This window comes from Gallus gallus, chromosome 27 (genome assembly GCF_016699485.2).
Source record: "Gallus gallus isolate bGalGal1 chromosome 27, bGalGal1.mat.broiler.GRCg7b, whole genome shotgun sequence".
NCBI lineage: Eukaryota > Metazoa > Chordata > Aves > Galliformes > Phasianidae > Gallus > Gallus gallus.
Genome location: NC_052558.1, coordinates 5079981 through 5103913, shown reverse-complemented (window position 1 = coordinate 5103913; position 23933 = coordinate 5079981). Strand labels below are relative to the sequence as shown.

Below are 23933 nucleotides of genomic sequence, written 5' to 3'. Positions count from 1 at the left end.
CCCGGGTCTGCTCGGCGCAGCGGAAGGGCCCAGGCCGGCCTGGCGATTCCTCTGTCCCCGTGCCCGGGCCGGGACACGGCTTTCCCCGTGGCTCTCCCACCATTAACGGTCCCGGCCCTGTCCCGGGCAGTCCCCAGCACGACAGACACAGACCTCCGTGCAGTCCTCTTTAATTCACACACTGAATTTTCGATGAACCAGGCTTACAGCGCTGGTCAGGGCTGGCCCATATCCTCCCTGAACACAGCCACTGCCCAGCGCCCAGCTGGGACATAGCCGAGGACGTCCACCTCTCCACCACCACGGCTGTCCTTCTGGAAATGGATCTCCAGTGCATCCCTCATGGGCTCCTCAGCCAGCACATCTGGGATCCCTGAGAGCAGAACGGTCCTGGTGCAGTGGGAGGGCTGCAGCTAGGCATAGAGGAGGAGAGAGCTGCAGACCCCATACTGCATGGCCAGCATGGACATAGGGTCCCCCAGCAGCTGAGGGGACCAGAAATGCACCCCTTAGGCTTTCAGGAGCCCCTGGCCCGCACTGGCTTTCCTGGGGCTGGTGGGTGCTACTCTGTACCAGAGTGCATACCCTTACCTGCAGGTTGGTGACATCTCCACTCATGTATGGTGATATTTTGAGTTTGTATTTTGTTTTCCCAATAGGCACCTGGACCTGCCCTCTAGTGATCAGCTGCTCGGCCACTGGAGATGGAGAAGAAAGCTCTGAGCTCCACAGCCCCCTGTTGAACTCCTGGTTATGTTTCTGGCATGATCACCAACACTGCTCAGCTCCAGCTCAGTCTCCCATCCCCATTCCTCACAGCTCCACCTGCTCTTGGGAGACAACCAGTGCTTCCCAGAGCTGGCTGGGCTGCTTTCCTCCTCCAACAGCCCTGTGCTCAGTGGGTCCCACACACCTCCATCCTGCGTGAAGGTCAGCACCACCTGGCCACAGTCATCCAGGAACTCCCTGCTCTCCACCTCACTGCCTCCATTCTTCGTCTTGCTGAAGAAGAGCTCCAGCTTGTCCAATAGGATGTCCTCAGGGATGCCCAGGCTGGGCAGGCCAGACACAAGGATACTCCTGCTGCCTCGAGTGAGCCCAATCTGGGGGCAGCAGTGGCTAGTTAGTGCTGCAGCAGGGCAGAGCTCAAGGAGATCAGATCTACAGTACTGGTGTGCTGGGCTGAGCTGCTACCAGTGACCCAGCCCAGGCAGTAGTGGAGAAGGACATGGCTCCGAGCCCTTGGAACATACCTCCAGGGCAGATGGCAGCAGTATGTCCACTGGGCCTGCCTGCACTCGCACCTGGCACCGGTCAAGGTCTTCAGGGTCCTCCCCGTGGCTCAGCTCCACCACATGCTCTTTCATCTCTATCACTCGCTGGGCCACTGCAAAAGGAAAAGCCCTCAGCCCAGGCAATCAGTAGGACAGGACATGGGAGAGTGAAAGCTTTGGGAAAGGGGAACAGCCTTGCACAGTGGTGGCTTGGCCAGGACAGGCAGTGCTTGTGAGTGCTGTGGCTGTAGCACTGCTGCCAGTGATGCTTGGCAAGCCCCAGTGACACGGACAGTTTCCCACAGCAGCGCTCTTTTCACTCTTACCCTCTGCCTTCTCAAAGGTGATGAGAGCTGAGCCCCCTGACAGAGGATAGCGGACCAGAGGGGTGAGCACCAGCTTGTCCATGTTCTCCTTATCTGTTGTAAGTCCCTTAAACACTACCTTCCTCTCTGGCAAGGTACGCAGCATCTAGGTTAGAGAACACAGCAGCTGGAAGAGACTGCACCCTGCACAAGGCCTGTCCTTGCCAACCCAGATAAAAAATAAGCTCATGGCTCAAACCAAACAGCTGGCAAGACTTAGTAGAGTCTCTCCTACAGTCCAGCAGTGCCCAGAGTCCCAAAGCCACTGCTTCTGGCCCTGGCAAAGGAGCCACAGACTGACTAGAACGGGGCCCAATAACACAGTGTCCAGCTGCATTCACCAGCAGCCTCTCCAGCCTGGCTCACACCCCTCACCCGTGGGCACAGGTGCCTATACATGCTCTGTTACCATCATCGGGTCCTCCCAGAGTATCCTCTTCCTCATTTCTTCCAATTTGTTTTCCAACATCTGCTTCTCCTGTGTCAATCTGCTCTTCTCATCCTGTGCTATAGAGATATCCACCTGGAAGAAAAGAAATAGTGAGCAGTAGGAGAATCAAGACGAAGTTTGGCATTACAGCTGCTCTCTGATCTAAGCAACTCCAACTGCACCCTTTTTCTGCTCGCTATCCTGCACCCTGGCTTTCCACTGCAGCCCTCCTCCACAGCACAAGCTCATTTCCCAACAGAGGTCCCTTGTACTGTTCCATGTAACCATTGCTGCATCCCAGCCAAGTTATCTCAGAGCAGTGAGCTGAGCAGTGCAGCCACTTTCCACTGCTGCCTTGCCTAAGACAACTCCTTCAAGCACACACCTGGAGGGACACCTTTTCATCTTTTGGAGGCTTTTGCTTGAGGTTTTTCTGAAGAAGTTCTCTCTCTTTCTTCACATGTTGTAACCTCTGCTCTACAGCTTCCTTGTCCTTTTGCAGCATTGCGTTGTCTTGATCCAGAGCTCTACAAAGATCCTGTGAGAGGAACCATCAGTGTCTCTGTTAACAATGCCGTGTCCCCACGGTGTGTCCAACCCCAGTACATGCTTGTCTGGGCGGGCAGCAAGCTGTTCCCTATGCACAGCCCTGGAGCCCAGTCCTGGCACTTCATGGATGTGAGTATCCCCTCTCCACTACTTCTGGCTTGCACTAAGCAGTTTGGCACTACATGTATGAGAGAAAAATAGAAAACTCAAGAAATCTGCTGGCATCCCAGTGCAGAGAGCTTGCAAGGAGACAGGCTAACATGTGAAAAACTGCTACCAAAAAGCTGCGAGCATGATGGCTGCAGACTCAGAAGAGTGGCAGCTGTGGCCCAGGAAGCTGTGGGGTTTCTGGGCCGGCTGCGATAGAGGCCTCAGAGGATCGGGATCTGACCCGATTTATCTCTCGGGGACGCAGCCGGAGCAGGACGTACCTTGTACTGCTCGATCTCCTGCCGGGCTCGCTCGGGGCTCATCTCCGGGCTGCAATCCTCCCGCTGCTGGGGGCTGGCTAGCCGCACGAAGGAGTCCTGCAGAACGCGGGGTCAGAGCCGAAGCCTCCGAGCCTCGGCTCCTCCTCTCCTCCTTCTCCTCTCCCCTCCCACCCCGGGGCTCAGCCCGCCCCGGAGCCCCGCGAGGACCCATCACCTCCTCCGAGTCCATGGCGGCGGCTCCGACGGGGAAGGGCCGCGGCGCGGCCGGACCCAGCGGCAGCCCGGGAGCACCACCCCGACCCACAGCTCCTCCCGTCCCGGCGCTTTCACTTTTCCTTCCGCAGCCCGGCCCCGCCCCGCGCCGGTGCTTGGAGGACGGAGCTCCGTCCCGCGCAGGCCCAGCCTGGGCCTCCCCCAGGCGGGGCAGAGCCGAATAACCGAGCTTTTAGCCCGGTTCCCCGAGCAGCTGCTTCGGTGCTGTTTAGCCAAGAAGTAATGTACAACGGTAACCATAAACACAGTAGCATCCTGGCACAGGCTCAGTCGCTGCAATTCTCAGCCAGATTATCTGGAATTACTAATTCCTCTTCTCTCTCCCATCTGCATTCACCATCAGGGATTTACCCCAAGACATCTCCAAAATATGGGCCAAAATAAAACAAATGACACTTCAGCAGCAGTCAGGGGCCACCTCCTACTGCACCGTGAGGCAATGAGATGCCCAGCCAGGATGCAGACACAGCTCCGTTCACCCACACCTCAGGGTTCCACACCATTCCAGATTTCTCAAAAGCTTATCTGGTTTACAATTGCTTTTCCAACCCTTTTATGAACATCCAAAGCAAATCTAGACCCCAGTGAAAGGCCTACCACCACAACTTTACATAACAAAGCAAGATGGTTTTTAATAAACATTTATTGAAACAGTCCTATTTCAAATTTAGAATCGCAGCTTCTGGAAGAACCACTTATTCTTGCCAGTCTTGTATCTGAAAAAAGAGGAACATAAATTTTAGAGTGTACTTTGTACGAACGGGCAACATTCACCCAATCCCTCCATATCCCCCTATAAAAGCAAAAAGCAGCACTCTGTTTACCCACAGGTAATGTACTCTGTCTCTTCCTCCCAACTTGCCAACTAAACGTTATTTAAAAGTTCGAAATCCCCATGGAAGTGATCAGCTTGCAGATTTTCCTCATAAAAAGTCATTTCACAAGGAAGACCCACACTGCAGCAGTTTCCACACACAGGGCAACTTAAGATGAAGTAGAATGTACCCATTAGTTGCACATAGAGAAGAACTGCCTATATTTACATGCAGAGGATATACATTATATACGTGCTTTAAAACACCCAGCTGTCTGAGCTGTCAGCAAGACATCCCTGCTTCCTGCTGCAGCTGCACAGCTCCTTCTAGGGAAGGTGTTTCTGAAGTAAGCATTGAAATAAAGGGTTGTCAACAAGGAAAGTTTCTGGGCGAGGTGAGCACTGCCCTGTCACGCCAAGCTCAATGACATGAATCCAATGGACACAAGGTGTAAGATGTCAAGATATCATTGTGTCACCTGAACACCTCACCTGTTTTGGTACAAGGCAGCAGCAAAGTAATTGTCAACATGAATCTACTGAAATTTGTAAACAGGAACATGGACAAACTCAACCTACAAGGCCTATGTGGTTGTGGGAAAAAGCACAGCAAGAGAGAAATAATCACTCCAAAAACATACTTAAGCAATTTAAGTCAGTCCAACCTAGGACTCAAGTAGGGCAACACCATTATCACACTGAGTCCTCCAGAAAGTGAGACACCATCAAGATTATGAACTTTCAACTCACCTCTCCTCAAACTTCACCTTAGCTTCACGTCTTGCTTTGCGTTTCAGAGCAGGGTCCCTGAACACATCCTTATTGACAACAGTTTTGTCCAGGGGAATGTCAACAGAATACCTGGACAAGAGAGCAGAAAGGTGTGAGACAGTCACTGTATCTGGCATAAGGTCATACGTACGTATTGGTACCAGGCTAAAGAACTATTGTACTTAAATCATTTAATTCCAGAAATCACCAGATCAGAGTCATTTAATTCAGTAAATTAAGGAAAAAGGTTCATTTGTGACAACAGACAAGCAACTCTGTACAGCATTTTGTATTTGGCAGCCTGTAAAAGCAGCAGTTACAACTGGACAAAAAAAACACTGCTGCGTGGCAACAGCTGCCACGAGCACCAAATTATCATGATAGTTTCAAAGGTTCAGCCACTGACATTCCACAATTAATTGAAATGAAACTGAACATGATTGAAATTAAAAGCCAGCTGCGTCACCTAAGCAGTATGCTGATATTTCACATCAGCTTTACAAACCCTAAGTCACTACTTTCAGTGTGCCCCGCATACGCTCAGCCACACAATGGAGAAACTCTACGATTTGCAGCACTTACCAAAGAGAACATGCAAGAATTACAAACACTGAAAGCGCACAACGTGTTCCTTTTGGCCCTCCTACCACCAGACTGTAGTCCTGGTGAAATAACTACACTCACCGGGTGGGCATCAGGTGGTTGTAGTTGTAAACTTTCACAAAAGACTTGATCTTAGACCTCTTCGCTATCTTCTTCTTGCCCATTGCTGCTGTAACCTTCCGTGGGTAGCGGTCGATGCCTGCCACCAAGGCGTGGCTGTAGGGCCGATCAGACGTGCCATCGTCGATGTTCTGAAACGCATCCCGCACTCGCGCTGAGCCAACCGGTCGCCACAACCGCCCTGAACCGTGCAGCGTCCAGCCGGGAAACGGAACACAAGCACGGCCCGCGCAGGGATCTCCAAATACAGCGCCGCCGGCTGCACTGCGGGCTGCCGGCCGTTCTCCAGGAGCGGCCAGGGCAGCGCCGGGCCGTCCGGGGCCAGCAGCGAGAGCAGGCCTGCAGGAACCCCCCCCCAACCCCACACTCACCTTCACGATGACAGCCTTACGCCCCGAGTAGCGGCCGGCGAGCACCAGCACCACCTTCCCCGGCTTCATAAACTTGCCCATCTCTGCAGACACAGCACGCGGCGGTCAAGAGTGGGCTCCGGCCGTTCCCAACACAGCCGTTCCCCGCGGATGGAGGCAGATCCCGCAGCCTCCCCAACTCACCGACACAGCCGCTCCAATGGCGCCGCGGCGGAAAAGGAAACCCCTCCCGTTCCGCCGACCCTTCACCCCGCGCCGTGACATCACTTCCGCCTCAATGGCACGGGCGGCCGCGCACGCGCACAGCGATCCCGCAGTTCCGAGGCAGCTGCCGGCAGTCCCACGCTCGCTCCCTCCCGCATCGTCCCCGGCAGCGGCCCGGCGCAGAGCCTTCGGCGTGTGGAGATACGGCAGACGGTTCTGCCCGGTGCTTGCCGGGCCGTCAGTGCAATGCCGACTAACGCTGCACTGCAAGGCAGCGCTCTTCTCACAATTTCATTTCAGGATCCCTGCAGCAGTCCACGCCCAGCAGAGGTGCTGCTGTTACAGCAGACACACAAATCCTAATGCCATCAGGAACTGCAGATACATTACACTGATATTACACGTATTACAAAGCCAAGTGAGCCACCACACCTGCATCACGAGGGCTAATAACCAACGCAAATTAAAACACAGTCAATGGAAACGGATTTTCTCCACACAGACACTTACTAAAGCAGTTTAATGCATCTGCTATGGAATACCACGCCGCCGGTGCTCTGACTTCTGCACAGAAGTTTCAGAAAAGGACCTTCTGGGACGTTTGCACAAAGTAATTTGAATGTCAGCCCCCTTATCCAGCAGCCTGAATATTGCTGGTTCAGTGCATACCCAGCTCCACAGCAGGACTTGCCCCCAGTTCTCTCACATTCACACTGGGAAAAACAAATCCCTCACCCCTGTACAGCCACATCAAACCTAAGCAACCAAACTCCCACTCCCAAGCAGCTGTCAGACTGCCTCCTGAGAGGTGTCTCATACTGGCACCATTTAGGCCACAGATTTTGAAATAAGTGTGCAGATGCAGCACAACAGCTCAGCTGCACTGTGCTCCCATGGACAGGCTCTGTAGTCAGGACCCTCCTGCACCCATCCAGCACGTGGCATGGCATAAATCTGCTCACCAGTTTTGCTACTCAGAACTGCATAAGAAGGGCAGGATAAAGTGCTGTACCACACCCAGCCACCAGCATCAAGATCTCCCTAAAAGCAAGTATCAATTTCAAAGAGCCAAACTTGGTCTTAAAGAAAAAAAAGGCCAGGCTTCTGGAGACCAACAGCTGCTCACTTATGAAAAGTGGAGAATCTACAATAAAAACACATCAAAAAGCATCTTTGATGTTCTTCAGCTGCCGGACAGCCAGGTCAACTGGGAGGCTGAACTTCAAGCTGCTCAGACGACTGAGGATATTAAGTGCACTCTCAAAGCCTGTGTTTACCATGTAGCTCCATGGGTGGTAGTGAGATTGCACCAAAGCTCCAGATTTGCAGATCAGGTTTACCCAGGAGACCAAGCGCTGCTCGTTTAGCGCCATACACACTAGAGCTTTCAGTTCAGAGTCTGCACTGCGCTTGAAGGGGTTATGCTCAGTGAGAACAGTGTGAACTGCTGTCAGCAGGCTCTGCTTGGGTGTGATGGTGACTCCTCCTGACACAGGCAAGGCAAAGGACTGGGAGAGCTTGCGAGCTGGAGACTCCACAAAGGCCTGTCCATTTTTAGTTTTGTAATACTCCACAAAGAGCTCCCAGGGGTGCATGGTCTGTGGCGAGGAGGTGAATGCAGGAATCAAGCATGCAATGGGTGCCAACACCAAGCTCATCCCTTGAGAAGAAGCACAGAGCCCGTGAGCCATCAGGTCTCGCAAAGCAATGGTCAGCTCCTTCCGCACAGCCAGAGTCAGTTCATCTCTCCCTCCTAATGAAATGTCCTGCAGATCGGAAGAACTGATAACATGGTCATCCTGCTGGTGTTTCAAAGCTAGCTGCCTTACCCGGTCTACGGACAGCTCCAGTTTCTTAATTAAGGGAGAATAGTCTTTGTTGGTTTGGTCCTTCTGCCAGAGGCTGCGAGGAATTTGACCAGTAGCACAACCAAACTGACTAACAGCAAATATCTGTAGCACAGCAAGCATACGACGCATGAGGTGCAGGCCCGTTTCTCGCATCTTTTTGGCATCTTCTGGGTTCACTGCTCAGGTTAGAAAAGAAAGCAAAAAACCACAAACTTTCTCATTAAGGAATCAACATATCTGCTCTTAAGAATGGCCAAAGAACTGTACACAGACCTTTTACCAATAGAATTTATAAATAATAGAAATCAAAAACCACTTTAAAAACAGGCTGATGTACCTGGATGCTGGTTCACGCTCCACAAACATCAAATGAGTGACAGCAAAAAAGAGACAAAGCTTCATGCCAAGCAGTGCCTACCTCTGTTTCCAGAAGACCAGATATTTGGTTTGAAGGAACCACCACCATCTTTTCTGCTTGCACACTCACAGTGTCCATCTTCCGCCTTACCAGAGCTTCCAACTTCATCTAGAACAAGAATTTCACACTTGTGAATTTAAACCGTGTATCCCACGTATTAAGCTCAGTACTCCTTTAAACCACTCTGCTCCTTGCTTGGCAGTCTGTTTCTATTCACCACCAGCACTGAACATCCTTTGACATCTGCAGACTCCCTCCTCATAACTATGTCATAATCACATATCAGTTCAATCTACTTGTCTAAAAACTGAGCACTGACCTTGAATGAAGTTGATAAACATTTCAAGATCCCTTATTTGCGTCTTTAGTTGTTCTACCAACTGTTCCTTCACCCGAGCTGGATTAACAATCTGTGCTATGGCAGCATCCACACGCTGTCGCAATTCTTCTGGAGACAGTGTTGCAATATCTTCACTCAAGTTCATGTCCAGCTTCTTAATTAATTCATCTATAATCATCTGCAAAACATGAGTCAGTTGTATCACCTCACTGTGTGGTACCAGTGTCCACGACCTCCAAAATACTCCACTCACTACCTTAGAAATAGGCTTCTTTGTCACACAATGAAAATCACAATAAATGACAAGATTGTATGCATGCATGCAGGCTAACTACTGATACTGCATTACTAATGACTGTGAGCAATACAGAACCTCAGGAGCCTTACCCGTTGCCTTTCCATAACCACAGACTGTGGAAGAGAGTCATAGCTGCCCTCTTGGTATGCAAACGTCTCTAGGTCATCCAGCTGTGTCTTAAGCTGCAAGATCAGCTCTCTTTGCTTTTCCTTGTGGATCTCAATTTGCTCCTGCTTCTCTTGCTCACTCTGAAGAAAAAGTTGTCAGTAAATAAAATGAAACATTCACCATCGCAGGTCAGCCCCATAGCACAGGACTGTGATATGAGGAACGTTTCTAGTTCATGCAATTAACTGGTGAATATTACAAGTCATTTCAAGAAAAAAGTGTGTCTGCACATCAAGGAGAGGCACTGGTCACATCAGCTCATGTGACAAACAAGAACCTCTGCAGACAAGCCCCATCACATGCACATCTGTCATGGTGCAACACCACTGGTCAGAGCAGTGCTGGGCAGCTGTAACAACCACTCCTTACCTCAGATACCTGTCACAGTGGGGGGGGGGGAAGGGGCACAGCTGCAGCTAATTGGATTTTAAACAAGTCACAGAATCACAGACCCTAAAGCCCGTTCAGCTCCAGCCCCTGCCACAGGTTGCCCAAAGCTCCATTTAACCTGGCCTCCAACAACTCCAGGGATGGAGCACCCTAGATTCCCTGGGCAGCCTGTGCTAGTGCTTCAGAACCTTCATAGGGAATATCTTCCTTACATCTAATTTAAGCCACCCTCTTTTATCTTAAGGCCACTATCCCTCGTCCTGGCACCGCACTCCCTGGCGGCGTCCCCTCGCAGCTTTCCTACAGGCCTATAAGGAGAGCCCGGGACAGGAGGCGCCATCTGCCCCATCACGGCGCCCAGCCCCACCGCGTCGCCGGGCCCCGGGCACTCACTGGGCCATCCCCGAGCTCGTGAGCCAGCGGCGCGGGGCAGCCGCGGAAGGCGAAGTCCTCGAGGTCGCGGAGCAGGCGCTGCTGCTCGGCCGGGCCGGCCCTGGCCACCTGCCGCAGCCGGAACTGCACTTGCGCGAAGTGCGAGGCCAGCGCCAGCAGTGCCCCGTGCAGGCGGCGCCGCTCGGCCCGCAACCGCGGCACCGACCGCGGCGACCCCGCCGTCTCTTCTTCCTCTTCCTCCTCCTCTTGCTCCACCGTCACAGCACCCACCGGTGCCCAGCGCTCCCCCGGGCCCAGCGGGCCGCCCTCCGACTCCATTATGGCCGCCACCTGCGCTGCGCAGCCGCCGCCATCTTCTCGCCGCGGCGCGGGCGGGGCGGGGCCTGCGCGGCACCAGAGCGCGCCCCCCGCCGCGATCTGCCAGAGCGCCCCCTTGAGGCTGGGAGGGAGCGGGAGGAGAAGCGCCCGGCCCCGTTCCCGACGGTCCGAAGTAGTGCGGCGCGGGGCCGGCACGGACATGGCGAGGTGAGCGGGGCTGTTGCACGGGACAGCGCGTGGCGGGGTCCCGGGACAACGCCCGGTCGAGTCCCAAACACCCACGCAAGGCCTGGGGCAACACCCAAACCAGGCCCCGGGCAGGGCCCCAGGACAGCGGCTGCTGGTAACGGACACGGCAGCGGTGGCCTATCACGGCCTGCTGCAGCCCGCGGGCGCTGTGAGCCGCGGTGCGCTTGCTGCCACCCACTGGGTAACTGGTCCCGTGGTGCCTACAGTGCAGCCTGTGAGGGGCCCAACGAGGGGCCCAAATCTCTGCTCGTGCCTTATGTGCAGTCTGTCTTTGCTGCACTGAAGCTTCTGTGGAAGTACCCACAGCCCGTGTTTTCCCAGGCAACACGCAAAGACACTGTGGTATGACCGCCCACGGTATGTTTTCCTGGAGTTCTGCGTGGAGGACAGCACAGATGTTCAGGTTGTCATTGAGGACCACCGATTGGTGTTCAGGTGAGCTATGGGTCTGGAGCTATGGGGATCCTGGGGGCAGGAGGACCCTGTGTGAGCCAGTGAAGCTGGTCAGCTCTGTCCTAAACCAGGTATCTGTATTTTGGCAGCTGCAAAAACGCAGATGGAGTAGAATTCTACAATGAGATCAACCTGTATGCCAGGGTGAACTCCAAGGTGAGGCTTCTCCCCAGCAAGCCATTCCCTGACAGCCTGCATCATGCTCAGAATTGAACAGAGACTGTGCCATCTTAAGCAGTGCAGCTTAGAGTTGAATTCTGTTCATTTCCTGAGAGTCTGAGTGGGGTGAGCACAAGCCTGGGAACTCAGTGTGGCTGAGCTTTGATCCTCAGGCATCCCCATCTCTTGGCAGGACTCACGAGAGAAACGTTCTGACCGCTCCATCACATGCTTTATGAGGAAGTGGAAGGAGAAAGTGGCCTGGCCCCGCATCACCAAGGAGAACATCAAGGTGCATATGGCGCCGGACAGTAGGGAGAGCCTTTGGGACTGTCTGTTCCCAGTACAGTGGCTTCCCGGGTTCCACGTGCCCCCAGGACAGACACCCTGGGCCTGGTACAGCCACCCCAAAATAGAGCTCCCAGTAGGCACACGCAGGAATGCCTCCTGGTCCCTGTCAGCCCACTTAAGCACTTTGGGGAAGATGTGGCATCCCCATCCCTCAGTGTGGGTAGGGTCAGGACTGGCCCCTACAGCCACAGGGACATTCTCCTATGCAGGAGTAGCCCGTGCTTGCTCCGTGTGAGGTCAGGGCCATGCTGCTTCCTTCCTCAGGGGATACTCTCTGTTCACAGCCAGCCTGGCTCTCCGTTGACTTTGACAACTGGCGAGACTGGGAAGGGGATGAGGAGGTGGAGAGGGCCATGGTGGAGGAGTACGCAGAGGTGAGCCAGGTTTTGTGTGCACAGGGTGCGTGGCACGGTGGGGGACAGCCAGCCATGCAGTTCCCACAGACCTTTGTTCCCCATCCAGCTCCTGCAGAAGGTGACGGACAAGGCCCCCCCCCCGACCATGGATGACCTGGATGTGAGTAGAGCCTGGGAGCTGTACCCCCCAGGCACTCCAGAAGTCCCTGGCGCCCTTCTTGGTCCGGCTGCTGCCCCCTGGGTTGCAGTGTGCCGTGGGGATGCACCCAGGGGCTTCCGGGCAGCACCGGGTGGGCGCTGCCGGCCTCCTCCCACCACACTCCTCATCCCTCCGCAGGACGACCTCTGAAGCCCAGCTCCTCATAGACAGCGCGGCTCCTCAAAGCCCTCCCCGTGCGCCAGCAGCGCACAGCAACGAGCCGGGACACGGGCGAGGAAAGCGGAGCCCCGAGGAACGACGCCGGTTTGCGGCAGAGTGCGGCGGACCCCAAAGCACGGCGGCGAGAGCTGCACGCTCTTCCAGTGCCGATTACGCGCGGGGCAATAAACGCGAACCGCTGCCGCGATGCGCACCGGCGTGCCGCGTGCTCGGGGACCCGCGGGACGGGAGGGTGGTGCGGTCCGGCTCGAGAGGCGAAGCTCCGCCCGCTGTCAGCGCGCTCCGGGCCGCATCCGCCGCTCTGCAGGCCCCGCCCGCCGGTTTCTCCCGCCGGCCGTCCGCTGTTCCTGGTTCGCCGTCTCTCCGCAGCACGGGGTGCCGCCGCCATGGTGTTCCGGTGCCAGCGGGACAGCTGGGCTCGGCAGGTAGCGGCGGGGCTGGCGGCGCGGCGGGGCTGGCGGCGCGGCCCGGCCCGGCCCCTCACGGCGCCGCCGCCTCTGCGTTGCAGTTCGCCACCAGGGTGGTGTCGTGTCGGGAGGCCGAGCTGCGGCCTGAGAGCGGTGGGGAACCGATGCGCGGCTTCCAGGTGGTGCTGGAGGACACGATCCTCTTCCCCGAGGGCGGCGGGCAGGTAGGGCCTGGACCGGGCGAGGAGCGGGGCGGCACGACCGGGCCCGGACAGCGGCTCTCTGTCTCCGCAGCCCGATGACCGCGGCCTCATCGGCGCCGTCCCGGTGCTGCGCGTCACCCGGCGCGGCGCCGAGGCCGTGCACTTCGTGGAGACGGCGCTGGAGCCGGGCAGCGCCGTGCTGCTGTCGTTGGACTGGGAGCGCCGCTTCGATCACATGCAGCAGCACTCGGGTGCGGGGCTGGGGCGGGTGATGAGGGCAGCGCGCGCTTCGTCCCCCTCCCGTTCGTCCGCCGGTTCTTCCCCGCCCCCTTCCCCCCCCCGGTTGTCCCCGTCGTGCTCGTAAGGCGGCTTCACGGGGCTGGAGGCAACGCGCGGTGCACCGGAGACCCTCGGAGTATGCTGTGATGCCCCTGGGTCTCCGAGGACCACCCAGTGACAGCTGCCCCCAGCAGCCTCCCGGCGTCTGGGCCGGGCCCAAGCACCGCGGGGAATGTCGGCAGAATAAGTGTGTGCAGTTTGGAGGAGGACCCTTTCCTGCATCCCAAGCTCAAAGCCACTGCTTGCACTTCTCTTTCAGGACAGCACCTCATCACTGCCATAGCGGAGCAGATGTTTGGATTCAAAACAACTTCATGGTGAGCTGGAAAAGCAGCCATTAACCTTAGCCTCACCTGGTGTGCGTGCCACCAGGGCAGGAGGAGGTGCATGTTGGTAATGGAAAGCAGCATATGCTGTGATATTTCACCTAAGCACAAAAGGCCTGGGAGGACTGGCTGAAGTAAGACAAAATGCATAAACTGTTTGCTTTGTCTTGTCCTGTTGCATGTGTGTGATGTGCATCTGATGTTCTTTAAACAGCAGGGAGAGGAAAGAAGCGTTTGGTTTCATTCACATTGCCAGCAGCTCCTCTCAGATGGCACTTTGTGCTGCCTAGAGGGATCTTCCACCTGCTCTTCACAGCAGCAGGTGCTCTCTTCATCTGTGCAGGGAGCTGGGCCGGCAACAGAGTGTCATTGAGCTGGACACCCCCTCCATGACCACGGAGCAAATGGAGGCCCTGGAGCAGAGTGTGAATGAGAAGATCCGGGAGAGGATACCTGTGACAGTGCGGGAACTGGCTGCAGATGACCCTGAGGTTGAAACAGTGAGTGATGGAAGTGAAGGGAACAGGTGATTATCCACAGGGCCAAAGCATTTGCAGCAGGGGTATTGGTTTGTCTGCCATTCTCCTGCTTTGCTAGGTGAGAAGCCGCGGCTTGCCAGGTGACCACACGGGGCCAGTTCGAGTTGTAGACATTGAAGGCATAGACTCCAACATGTGCTGTGGGACTCATGTCTCCAACCTGAGTGACTTGCAGGTAGGGGTCTGCAGCTACATTACCTCCAGGAGCCCTCAGCCCACGCACACAGCTCAAGGACAGCAGAAATTCTGGAGATACGGGGTCTGCTTGAAATTGTCCTGGAAGGAAAATGGGCAGAGCTGACCACCTATGAGGGTACAAGCAAAATACCATTCTCCTTTTCTAACCAGGTTGTTCTTCTCTTTAAGGTTATTAAACTTATTTGCACCGAGAAAGGGAAAAAGAACAAAACCAACTTGGTTTTCCTGGCAGGAAATAGAGTGCTGAAGTCAGTTGAACAAAGTCACCGTACTGAGAAGGCCCTAACCTCACTGCTGAAGTAATACCCTTTTCACTTTGGTTCTTTCATCTTCATTTTTCCTTCTGACAAATATAGCATAAGTCTCAGGTGCATCTACATGATGCTTTTTATTATACGTTACCCGCTTTTTCCCCATTAATAAATCTTCAGAGCAGTGATCCAAATTCTCCTTTTTCTTTCAGAAATGGACCGGGTGAACATGTAGAGGCTGTGAAGAGATTGCAGAGTTCTGTGAAACTTCTTCAGAAGGTATGAGGTTGGCTGGGGAAACCAGATTGTCTGCTTCCTGTAGACCTGAGCAATTGAATTCAAGGCATCCGTTTTTATCAAAACTGCTTTCAATTCTGGGAACACAGCTCAGTGTTCTTGCTGGCTTGACCATCTGCGGTGCTGCTTTTTCACTTTTCTTTCAGAATAATTTGAACCTGCTAAGAGACATTGCGGTTTTGATAGCCCGGGATTTCAAAAGCAAACCTGTTCAAAGTCCGCTGTTTGTCTTACACAGGTATGGAGGAGTTCAGGGATAAGGATAAGAACCCATGGTATATGATTTGTGACAGCTGCATTTCCCTGACTCCTATTCAGGCCTGTTTATGATGATTATATTTTAAAAGTCAAAGATTCTTCAAGGACGAATACAAGCAAGGTGGATAGAACTGTCTGGGCCTGCCAGAAGGTTGTGTAGTTAAAGAAATGTGTTAGTAATTCAGTCATAGCTAAGAAATGATTGTGTCTCATGTCTTTTTGCTCGCAATATTTTCAAATAAAACTGTGGAGCTCGATTTCTTAAACACTTCAATAATTCCTAGTATATCCACAGGAAATTACCAAAAAATAACTTATATGTATGGAAAGAAAATAATCTGCAGCCTGATTGCAAGAGATCAAAACCTCAGGCACAATCATAGGCTGTGCTTGCGGATCTTACCTTTCAACTTCTCTGATATTGGTGGCAATTTTAGTCTTAAGCACACAAAATGGAAAACTGAAAAAAACTGGGCTTGGAGAGTCATTTCCTGCCATTTGTTATTAATATTTTGGACTCTGGTGTAAATATATATATATATATTTTTTTTTTTCTCTGAAGTGCCTTTTTACCTGTCCATGCAGGAAAGAGGGTGACTCTGAGTTTATGAACATCATCGCTAATGAGATTGGGAAAGAGGTGAGTTGTTGATACAGACTAACCTGACACCAGTGGTGTTTTCATTCAACTTTGTAGCACGGGCAAGGGCTGGATAGGCTTCCATTTGCACCACAGTCACAAGCTACAGGTTTCTTTCCTTCCAAAAGTTAGACAAGGTTGTGGTCCCCAGCAGCCTCGTTGTGCTGGGGATCCTCAATAGTCAAAAAATACAGCAGTGAAAATTCAGAACACCGTGGAAGAGCCTGTCTCACAAAAAACCATACAGATCCTCTTTGGACATGTTAACTTAGGATACTCCGGTACCTATTCAGTCCCCCACAGTATACAATTCAGTACGAAAGGTTCAAAAGCTCCCTCCCCTCTTACTTCAAATTGAGTTTCAGTAGTGAGCACAAACTTACAACTTGTTTTAGTGTCTTAATGGGAAAAGGAGGGCACTGGCCCTTTGGGAGCATTATCCCACTCTCTGTCTACAGGAAACCCTGCTGTTCCTGACTGTGGGAGATGAAAAGGAAGCAGGACTCTTTCTTCTAGCTGGATCTGTTGAAGCAGTTGAGAATTTAGGTCCCAGGTACTGTGTTCTGTGGTTTCTTTAAAATTAGTGAGACTTCTACCCAAACAGCTGAGCAGTGTAATTAGGGCATGGACCCTTGTATGCTCACTGAGCAGGTTAGGGCAAGCCACTTTGCTCTGCAAGTGAGTGGCCGTCAGCACGTCCTGACATTACTGCAGGGTGGCAGAGCTGCTGGAAGGCAAAGGAGCTGGGAAGCGAGGCCGCTACCAGGGCAAGGCAACCAAGATGAGTCGTCGAGGAGAAGTGCAAGCTCTGCTCCAGGAATTCATCAGTCAACAAACAGATGAAGCGTAAAGAAAGAATTTTGAAAGTAGGGCTGTCATCCCTGCTTTGTAGGATCTCCACTAAGTTCTCTCCCAGAGAATAAAGACAAAAAAAGTCCCATGTAAAATCCCATGGAGTTAGGAAGGACTCCTACTCAATGTCTCTCCAGCTTGCCATTTCTGCCAGCGGTTCCCAAGGCTGCTACAACTTCAGCTGCAGAAACAAAAGGGGCACTGAAGAGCTGTGGTCAAAAAGCACCTGATACGGGACTGGGTAGTGTTGTTTTTTTTCCCCTCCTAGAACAGGCATGGCAGGTTTAGTCTGGATGTTGATAATAAACAGAAAAATAAAGACAGACAAATCTCCATCCTAAAGATGTTTATCTTCCATGAACATACAGGATAGCAACAGTTTCACGTGGTTTCCTTGCTTGGCCATGTTGTGCTGTCACTCAAAAGAGAGCAGAGCCCTCTGGCAGCTATTGAGCTGTTTGTGAGTAGCAGGATCAGGCTAAGGGTCAAGGCAGTGCAGGCTGTCAGCTCCTGCTGTGACACTGCTGCACGAGGACAGGAAGCAGCAGTCCTTGTTCCTTATGCACAGGGTGCCCAGAGCCTTCCATGATGCTGGCTGCATCTTTGTGCAGCTGGACCGACGACTTGGCCAACACTGTCCTAGCCGGTGGAAACCTGGGAGTTGCTGATCTAAGTAAGCTTCCCAGTGAAGCTTTTCCTGTAGAAAATGAGCTCCACAGCTGAGCTCTATCCTTAAATGTTTACAGCCTACTTTGCTTTGGATGGGATTTTAGCATGGGGTTCAGATGATTTGCTGTTTGGTCTTTATCACCTGGGCTGCACGCACTTTGTACATGCACTGTATCTCTGACAGTTGCCAGCATGCATTGATTACTTTCATGAGCTTTAACTGTGCTATGTGCGTGTATGTACTGAAGTCACTCCTATCACAGTCAGCTGTTCTGCTGATGGGGCAGGGTACAGGGGATGTGGGGTTGCCAAGCAGTGCTGCACCGACCCCACACAGCCTCAGCCTGCTGGGTTTCGAAGCTCTACTTGCTGCCCTCAGTAGTGAGGTGACACAAACATGTATTTATTGCTGGCACGTGGTGTATACAGGGCCCCTGAACAAAGAGTACAAAAGCAGCTTTGCCTCCCTGCCCTGTGTGCAGCCACTACTGAACTTCGATCAGGACACCTCCATGCACCTTCCCAGAACTGAGGTCTGTTTTACACACCTGTGTGTTCTGGGCAGCAGAAAGACTTGGGGAAGTGTGGTGCTACCTCTCCATGTTTTGCAGCAAGCAGGAGCAGGACCTTAGAAGAGATATCCTTTCTGCAGCATCAACAGCCTCCCTGTCCCTGGGGATGGCACTTGGGCACCATCCCTGCACCCCCAAGACAGCTGAACTCACCAATAAAATACATCTTCAGCTTTAATAAAATACCCCATTTACAGACACACCGCTACATATATGTGCAGTATACACACACGTACCGAAAGCTGCTTCACGCAGCAGTGAATACTGGACAGTGGTCCCAAGGGCTGAGGAGCCTTGGGGCTGGGGACTCCCACGAGCTGGTGTTTGTTTCCATCTCCTGCCTGTTCCCCTGCAGAGCTGCCTTGCCACAGCCTTTGAGCACCCACAACTGCACAGTGCCTTGCTCCTGCCATCTCTGTTCCTTGTGCCACCGGCGCCTGTGGCACATCTGGCACCGTGGGTGCACGCCATGCGGGAGTCAGCACATGAAGCTGTAATGAGGAGAAACCAGCACAACCCCCATGATCCCATGGCTCCTGTCCCCAGCCCTGAGCCAGGGTGGCCACGCTATTACCTGCCCCTAGACACCCTTCTTGTCCTTCGTGGCCACAAACTGAGAGATGCAGTAGGGAATGAGGCCGACGGTGGCCAGCGGCACGGCTGCACTCTTGCAGAAGGAAAGGACATAGAAGAGCAGCTGTATGTGGGAGGGTGGCCTGAAGGCATCAAAGAGGTGCAGGACCAGCAGCGAGGCAGCAGCACAGCCTAGGCGGAAGGACAGCTGGCAGCCTTGCTTCCCCCGGCAGCTCTCCAGGTACATGTGGGAACTCAGGGCCAGCCCCAGCCCAAACAGGATGCCCAGGTTGCGAAGAAGGCTGGCGAAGGGCGTGGTGTCGATGTGGACCCACTCAGGATGGGCACACCACCTCTGTGCCTTCTCCAGTGTCCAGAGCAGTTCAACACCAAGCATCCGCAGAAGCAGGTAGAAGCCCAAGGCGAAGCTGAAGAGGAAGAAGGTGATGCCCAGGTACCTGCGGAGGCTGGCATGGTAGATGGAGTGGATGTGCTGGAAGGTCTCAGCCACGGCCATGCCTGCCAGGAGAAGAGGTACTGGCAGTCAGAGCGGGATAAAGATGGCTCCAGAGGGAGGTGCAGACCTGACTGTCACTGCTGCACCCTTACACTCACAAATCCCTCTTTTTATGTCCCCCAGCCCACATCCAGTGGCACATGGACAAAGGCTCCTTCTCAACAGCAACAAGTGTAGAGCCGTTGTCTGCAGTTCTAGCTTGCCCCTGCTCCTTTCTCATGCACACAATGGGAGCACAGGGGCGTGCTAAGTTGCGCAACGGACAGAAACAAGGTGAGCTCACCAGATATGACCCCTGCGATGACCTGATGAGGAAAGTGAGCAGCGATGAAAATGCGGGACAGACAGACGCAGACCTGAACGGCCCAGAACCCCGTCCACAGCATGGCCCACAGAATCCTGCAAGGGGTAGAGAGCTCCATCAGCACCAGAACTGGCGCACGTTGCCACTACGGATGTTGAGTGGTGCCAGAGCATTGTGGGGCTGCTGCATAAATGGATCTGCCTGCGTCCCCTTCATCTCTGGGTCAGGGCTTGCACACACTCACCAGTACTTCAGTGTTTTTGACTGCTTCTTGCCCATGGCGATGGAAAGCAGGGCGGTCACCATGACGTAGTACACTCCTGCTGCACCCATGGCATGGCCGGAGGGGCTCCCTGGGTGAGAAGCAGGGCTTAGGTCAGCCCCCTCAGAGCAGGCTGTCCCTGCTGCCCTCGTGCCCCAGGTGCTCTGGCACCAAGCACCCATCCCTAGCCTGCAGGCAGGTGATAGTGTGGCTATCTGTGATACAGTGGTCACAGGGAGCACAGAATCACAGAACTGAGGGGGGAAGAAGGGACCTCTAGAGCTCTCACAATTCAGTTCAACCCCTCCCCCCGCCCCAGTAGTTTCCCCAGAGCAGGTTGCACAGGAGTGAGTCCAGATGGGTTTGGATATCTCCAGAGAAGGAGATTCCTGCACCTCTCCAGGCAGCTGTGCTTGAGCTCCATCACTCTGACAGCACAAAAGTTCTTCCTCGCAGTCAGCTAGAACTCCCTGTGCCCAGTGCCCCATGTCGTGGTGCTGGGCACCACCTACTGGATCCTGGCCTCCACCTTTCAGACACTGATCAGCACTGATCAGATCCCCTCTCAGCCTTCTCTTCACCAAGTGAGCAGCACTAGGGCTCTCAGGCTTTCTCCATCACGAGATGCTCCAGGTCCCCACTATCTCTGCAGCCTGGCACAGGCAGAGTTTGTGCTAAATTTCCACACCTGCACACACCAAGGGTAAAAGTCTGCTCTGCACTAGGGCATGGCAGTGGCCTCACAGCTCAGTGATAATGGCCAAGATAATAGTCCCAGCTGTGCCAGCACAACTCCCCCCCCATCCCCCCCGCCCCGGCATAGGATCAGGACTCCTGGGTCCCTGGACAAAGTGCCAACCACTTTTGTCAGAGCGGGGGTCCCTACCAGGGCCGGTCTCGCAGGTGAGTGGGAACTGCTGGATGGCCGGCGCAGAGGCGTTGCTGTAATAATCAGTCTCGTGTACCCACCAGTACGGCCTCTCCCCAAACAGGATCCTGAAATGAAAGGGGTTTGTGGTTGTCCTGGGCATCAAAGCAGGCTGTGGTTCCAGGTCTGGCTGTGAGCTGGAAGGTGTTAGCACCCAGACAGCACCTGTCCCCGTCCCCATCCCCAAACCCTTAGGAGGAGGAGAGGGAATGCCCTGGAAGCAAGCTGATGCTCTGAGAAGAGGATATGTCCGCTCCTTCCATGCCTTTTCAGGCTATGAGCAGCCATCCCACGGTGCCAGCATGGGCAGAGGCCACCTGTCCCCATCACATGTTTAGGGTGTAAGGTGGTACATAAGTACTGGGCACACATCTGGCTATATTAATCCAGCTATGTTGGTGCACCTGCCACAAGCTGCAGCACAGCACTACTCACCACTTGAAGACAAGGTTGAGCCAGTCCCCGATCACGGCCACCCAGATAAGCCGGATGCCCACTGGCTCACACAAATGGAACCAGATAGGGAAAAGAACAAAGAAAGTGTTCCTGAGGTCTGCGGCAAAGGAGATGAAGAGGAACCAGTCCTGAGAGCCCTGGAAATGCTCCTGCAGCCACTGTGTCGCCTGGATGCCTGCATCATGCAGGAGGTTCATGGGGGCTTCCATCCTCCTCCGCAGCCTCCTGCCTGGTTCAGGCTGTCCCGTGCTCCAGTGCAGTTTTATACCCCACAGGTTCGTGTTTGCTGCCGATAGGTCACTTGTCCCAGCATTGATCTTTGGACCCAAAACCACTTTTGCTGAAGGGTGCATCGCTGGTGGGTTGTTACAAACGTGTTTGGAACAACTTGCATAAAGGGGAAAAACAGGCTGCAGGGTGGCATAGGGCATGCCCTGCAGGAGCCTTAACCCTTCACTGCCCCGTTACTCGGGGGGGGGGGGGGGGGATTCTGCAGTCCCTCCTCTGCCTGGCTCTCCCTCAAAAAAACACCTGATCTGCTCGTGAACCCCAATGTTTCAGCAGGGAAGAGGTTTAAGTACCTGCAGAGGGATGGAGTGACGTTTATCCTATCCCTCTGCCATCAGCCCAAGCATCGCTGGTGCGTGGATCAGGTTGTGCATAGAGGAGGGGCTGCCCAATACCCTGACCCCCTCTGAAACCTGCGCCTGATGCCAAAGCGCTGTGCTGCAGTCTTTGCCAGGCTGATACAACCAGCGCTCTCCTCAGCAGAAAACTTCCCAAGCTGTTCCAGGAGATCCCCAGAGCAAGGCCTGGGGAGGTCTTGTCTTCCAGCAGTATTTTCCTGAGATCTGTGGGATTTCAGGACCTGTGCAAACCAGGCAGGGGGAGCAATCCTAACTAGCATATCCCCAGGTTAATCCCTCCTGCCCTGCCAGCCCCCAGCAGTGGAGGTGGACCTGAAGACATCCCTTGTCACACGGTCCCTGTCACCTTTCCACCCCAGCCACGCAGCACTGACAGATCTATTTTCCTGTTCCTCTCTGGGAGTAAAGGGTGAAGGGGTAACAGATCTATCTACAGGATCCTGGGACATGGGAGTCAGCCCGGCAGGACAAATCTGTCTGTCCACTCCTGGCTGTTGCAGGGACACACAGCACAGGGCACCTGGCCAGAGCCCCAGGCACACAGCTGCACACACAGCAGGAGCAGACAGCAGAGTGTTAATGATTAGCAGCCAGTGAAAATGTGCCACTTATCTCTCACTGCACTAGAAAGTTCAGGTCAGGAGCCTTGAACTGCTCCATGGTGTGGTTTGACGCAATGCAGAGGCTGTGTCCAGCAGCAGCAGCAGCAGGAGGCACAGGGCAGCGTCCTCCCTCTTCCTGCCCCCTGCCTCAAGCGACCACCGTGACGTCCACACTTGCAGCAGCCAGGCCAAGGAAGGGCTGTTCTTATTGGCAAACACTGGTTTCTTTAGGGCAGTGAAAACGTTTAGAGATCTACCTTGAGGTGCAGAGCAGCAAGAGGCTGGAGATAGCACAGCAGGGCAGCAGGTCACACATCAGCATCACTGGTGCTCTGCAGTCAGCTGAGCCTTGGTGTCTCGAGGAGCTGGGGCTGCTCTGATGCTCCCAGGGAAGGGGAATGTGAGCACAGGTAAACTTCGGTGCAGGCTGGCAGGTTCCAACCCCAGAATATCTGCTCTGTGCTGGTGGGGAGAGCCTCACCTGAGGGAGAGCACAGCATCCTAACCCCCAGCACCCAAAACAGGGCAGAAATTTACACAGAAATAGAATTACTCTTGCAAAACTAAATTCCTCAGCAACTCATTTTGGTGTCCTCAGCTGAGAGCTTTGGACCAGCACAAAGGAATTCAATGGGCTTGGCTCCCACATCCAATGTGTTTTGAAACAGTTAGCAACTAATCCCTCAAAAGCTTCACTGCAGTAAATGGGAGCAAAAGGAACTGGGGGGTGGGGACAAGCAGGACAACACTCCAGCCCCTTTGGAAGGAGTCACAGCAACAAAATGAGGATTGCATTTGGGAGAGGCCAGGAACTGGAATGGGAACAATGGCTCCCCTACAGCCACAGCCAGATGAGTTGGCAGCCTGGGAGCTGCGTGCCCTGCAGTGACAGCAGCTGGCTCCAGGACACGGCATCCCCACGGTTCCCAAGCCACCAGACACGGCCAAGGCACGCACAGTGCACACTGTCACACTTGGCTGCCCCTTAGCACCAGGGTTTCATCCAGAAGATTCTCAGTCCATTGCAGCGCTGGGGCTGGAAACAAGGTCAGCACTGCCTGCGTCAGCACGTGGGCAGAGTCCAGGCAGTACCTGTAAACACACAGGAGTACATCCCTGCACAGGGAGCATTGTACCTGCTCCCCCAAGCTCCCAGGACTGATGCCCCCAGGCATCACCTGAGCAGGCAATGCAACCAATCCCACCCCAAATCCCTTCCCCGTGTTGCAGTGCCTCCTGCTGCAATCCAAGGCACCTCCAGAATATACTTGCTGCCATTAGGGCTCCTCAAGGCCACCGTGTCACAGCCCCTGGGGTGGGCAAATCCCTTTGCAGCTCCTGGCGACACAGCAGCCAACTGCCTGCTACGTGCCAGGGCTGGAGCCAAACCTCACTGAATCCTGGCATACCAGCCCAATGCAGTGCAGTAGCTGGGGCTGTGCAGGCACTGGAGCAGGGGTCCCCAAGCTGGGGGGTGAGAACAAAGCTCCAGGCAGCAGCCAAGGCCAGAACCAATTAATCCAGCTTGATACAGCTGTTACACATTAACTCCTTTGTTTGTCCCATATTTTGCTGCAGAAGGGTCCTGCTACCACACAGGGTCCAAGAGTACAGCCAGTGTACGCTCACATGGCCATGCTGGGCATTGTGCCCACCACTGGACCTTTGCCCTCTCTGGCATGTGCCTGCAAACCAACACAGCCTCATAACACCACCAGCATCCAGGATCTGACCATCAGAAGCCGCGCTGACGAGCTATGCAAAAG

The 23933-nt window shown here is 54.1% G+C and overlaps 6 protein-coding genes across 11 annotated transcripts; 2 read left to right on the top strand and 4 right to left on the bottom strand.

The window, feature by feature from the left end:
- Positions 1 to 154: 154 nt before the first annotated feature.
- Positions 155 to 3359, bottom strand: IFI35 (interferon-induced protein 35). The gene is made up of 9 exons (XM_418132.8): positions 3264 to 3359; positions 3050 to 3145; positions 2455 to 2607; positions 2049 to 2162; positions 1601 to 1745; positions 1254 to 1387; positions 914 to 1103; positions 592 to 698; positions 155 to 413 (listed from the first exon to the last, which is right to left on the bottom strand). Exons 1-9 carry the CDS (start codon positions 3276 to 3278, stop codon positions 216 to 218), a joined length of 1152 nt encoding a protein of 383 aa, XP_418132.1. The 5' UTR covers positions 3279 to 3359; the 3' UTR covers positions 155 to 215.
- A 588-nt stretch (positions 3360 to 3947) lies between these two features.
- On the bottom strand, positions 3948 to 6228 carry RPL27 (ribosomal protein L27). 2 transcript variants are annotated; one of them, NM_205337.1, is given in 5 exon segments: positions 3948 to 4038; positions 4887 to 4997; positions 5592 to 5761; positions 6002 to 6084; positions 6185 to 6209. In NM_205337.1, coding segments are annotated over 4 exon segments (411 nt in total). In that variant the 5' UTR covers positions 6083 to 6084; positions 6185 to 6209; the 3' UTR covers positions 3948 to 3989.
- A 477-nt stretch (positions 6229 to 6705) lies between these two features.
- Positions 6706 to 10426, bottom strand: RUNDC1 (RUN domain containing 1). The gene is made up of 5 exons (NM_001328352.1): positions 10063 to 10426; positions 9201 to 9359; positions 8793 to 8991; positions 8474 to 8581; positions 6706 to 8231 (listed from the first exon to the last, which is right to left on the bottom strand). Exons 1-5 carry the CDS (start codon positions 10378 to 10380, stop codon positions 7366 to 7368), a joined length of 1650 nt encoding a protein of 549 aa, NP_001315281.1. The 5' UTR covers positions 10381 to 10426; the 3' UTR covers positions 6706 to 7365.
- A 67-nt stretch (positions 10427 to 10493) lies between these two features.
- PTGES3L (prostaglandin E synthase 3 (cytosolic)-like) lies at positions 10494 to 12514 on the top strand. Of its 3 annotated transcripts, none has more exons than NM_001328354.1 (7): positions 10494 to 10587; positions 10951 to 11064; positions 11172 to 11238; positions 11435 to 11533; positions 11877 to 11966; positions 12055 to 12108; positions 12286 to 12514. In NM_001328354.1, the coding sequence occupies exons 1-7, from the start codon at positions 10580 to 10582 to the stop codon at positions 12295 to 12297; spliced, it is 444 nt and encodes a 147-aa protein (NP_001315283.1). In that variant the 5' UTR covers positions 10494 to 10579; the 3' UTR covers positions 12298 to 12514. The 3 variants fall into 3 exon arrangements, with proteins under 3 accessions (NP_001315283.1, XP_024999744.1, XP_015155117.3); XM_025143976.3 differs by having other exon boundaries at positions 10498 to 10587; positions 10936 to 11064; XM_015299631.4 differs by lacking the exon at positions 12286 to 12514 and having other exon boundaries at positions 10498 to 10587; positions 10936 to 11064; positions 11857 to 11966; positions 12055 to 12086.
- A 101-nt stretch (positions 12515 to 12615) lies between these two features.
- Positions 12616 to 16979, top strand: AARSD1 (alanyl-tRNA synthetase domain containing 1). 2 transcript variants are annotated; one of them, NM_001328355.1, is made up of 12 exons: positions 12616 to 12752; positions 12836 to 12958; positions 13029 to 13188; positions 13536 to 13593; positions 13946 to 14102; positions 14200 to 14316; positions 14508 to 14638; positions 14803 to 14869; positions 15034 to 15125; positions 15731 to 15785; positions 16244 to 16338; positions 16500 to 16979. In NM_001328355.1, exons 1-12 carry the CDS (start codon positions 12714 to 12716, stop codon positions 16633 to 16635), a joined length of 1230 nt encoding a protein of 409 aa, NP_001315284.1. In that variant the 5' UTR covers positions 12616 to 12713; the 3' UTR covers positions 16636 to 16979. The 2 variants fall into 2 exon arrangements, with proteins under 2 accessions (NP_001315284.1, XP_040508985.1); XM_040653051.2 differs by lacking the exon at positions 16244 to 16338 and having other exon boundaries at positions 12634 to 12752.
- Positions 16980 to 18034: 1055 nt separating this feature from the next.
- On the bottom strand, positions 18035 to 21154 carry G6PC (glucose-6-phosphatase catalytic subunit). Of its 2 annotated transcripts, XM_004948631.4 has the most exons (6): positions 20898 to 21154; positions 20421 to 20530; positions 19517 to 19625; positions 19252 to 19367; positions 18453 to 18970; positions 18035 to 18369 (listed from the first exon to the last, which is right to left on the bottom strand). In XM_004948631.4, exons 1-5 carry the CDS (start codon positions 21125 to 21127, stop codon positions 18459 to 18461), a joined length of 1077 nt encoding a protein of 358 aa, XP_004948688.2. In that variant the 5' UTR covers positions 21128 to 21154; the 3' UTR covers positions 18035 to 18369; positions 18453 to 18458. The 2 variants fall into 2 exon arrangements, with proteins under 2 accessions (XP_004948688.2, XP_003642865.2); XM_003642817.5 differs by having other exon boundaries at positions 18035 to 18970.
- Between the last annotated feature and the right edge of the window lie 2779 nt (positions 21155 to 23933).

Excerpts from the sequence above, each read along its gene's own strand:
- IFI35 (XM_418132.8), bottom strand. Across the intron at positions 2,163-2,454 it reads ATGAAAAGGTGTCCCTCCAG|GTGGATATCTCTATAGCACA; the intron begins GTGTGTGCTTGA and ends CTTTTCTTCCAG. Across the intron at positions 1,746-2,048 it reads TCTGGGAGGACCCGATGATG|ATGCTGCGTACCTTGCCAGA; the intron begins GTAACAGAGCAT and ends TCTCTAACCTAG.
- RPL27 (XM_040653129.2), bottom strand. The coding sequence starts at position 6,082 with ATGGGCAAGTTTATGAAGCCGGGGAAGGTGGTGCTGGTGCTCGCCGGC. Across the intron at positions 4,998-5,591 it reads AACCACCTGATGCCCACCCG|GTATTCTGTTGACATTCCCC; the intron begins GTGAGTGTAGTT and ends TCTCTTGTCCAG. Across the intron at positions 4,039-4,886 it reads AAGGTGAAGTTTGAGGAGAG|ATACAAGACTGGCAAGAATA; the intron begins GTGAGTTGAAAG and ends CTCTTTTTTCAG.
- RUNDC1 (NM_001328352.1), bottom strand. The coding sequence starts at position 10,380 with ATGGAGTCGGAGGGCGGCCCGCTGGGCCCGGGGGAGCGCTGGGCACCG. Across the intron at positions 9,360-10,062 it reads ACGAGCTCGGGGATGGCCCA|AGTGAGCAAGAGAAGCAGGA; the intron begins GTGAGTGCCCGG and ends CTTTTTCTTCAG. Across the intron at positions 8,992-9,200 it reads TGGTTATGGAAAGGCAACGG|ATGATTATAGATGAATTAAT; the intron begins GTAAGGCTCCTG and ends CATGTTTTGCAG.
- PTGES3L (XM_025143976.3), top strand. Across the intron at positions 11,239-11,434 it reads ATGCCAGGGTGAACTCCAAG|GACTCACGAGAGAAACGTTC; the intron begins GTGAGGCTTCTC and ends ATCTCTTGGCAG. Across the intron at positions 11,534-11,876 it reads TCACCAAGGAGAACATCAAG|CCAGCCTGGCTCTCCGTTGA; the intron begins GTGCATATGGCG and ends CTCTGTTCACAG.
- AARSD1 (NM_001328355.1), top strand. The coding sequence starts at position 12,714 with ATGGTGTTCCGGTGCCAGCGGGACAGCTGGGCTCGGCAG. Across the intron at positions 14,317-14,507 it reads CCAACCTGAGTGACTTGCAG|GTTATTAAACTTATTTGCAC; the intron begins GTAGGGGTCTGC and ends CTTCTCTTTAAG. Across the intron at positions 14,639-14,802 it reads GCCCTAACCTCACTGCTGAA|AAATGGACCGGGTGAACATG; the intron begins GTAATACCCTTT and ends TTTTTCTTTCAG.
- G6PC (XM_003642817.5), bottom strand. The coding sequence starts at position 21,127 with ATGGAAGCCCCCATGAACCTCCTGCATGATGCAGGCATCCAGGCGACA. Across the intron at positions 19,626-20,420 it reads CACCTGCGAGACCGGCCCTG|GGAGCCCCTCCGGCCATGCC; the intron begins GTAGGGACCCCC and ends CTTCTCACCCAG. Across the intron at positions 19,368-19,516 it reads TCAAAAACACTGAAGTACTG|GATTCTGTGGGCCATGCTGT; the intron begins GTGAGTGTGTGC and ends TACCCCTTGCAG.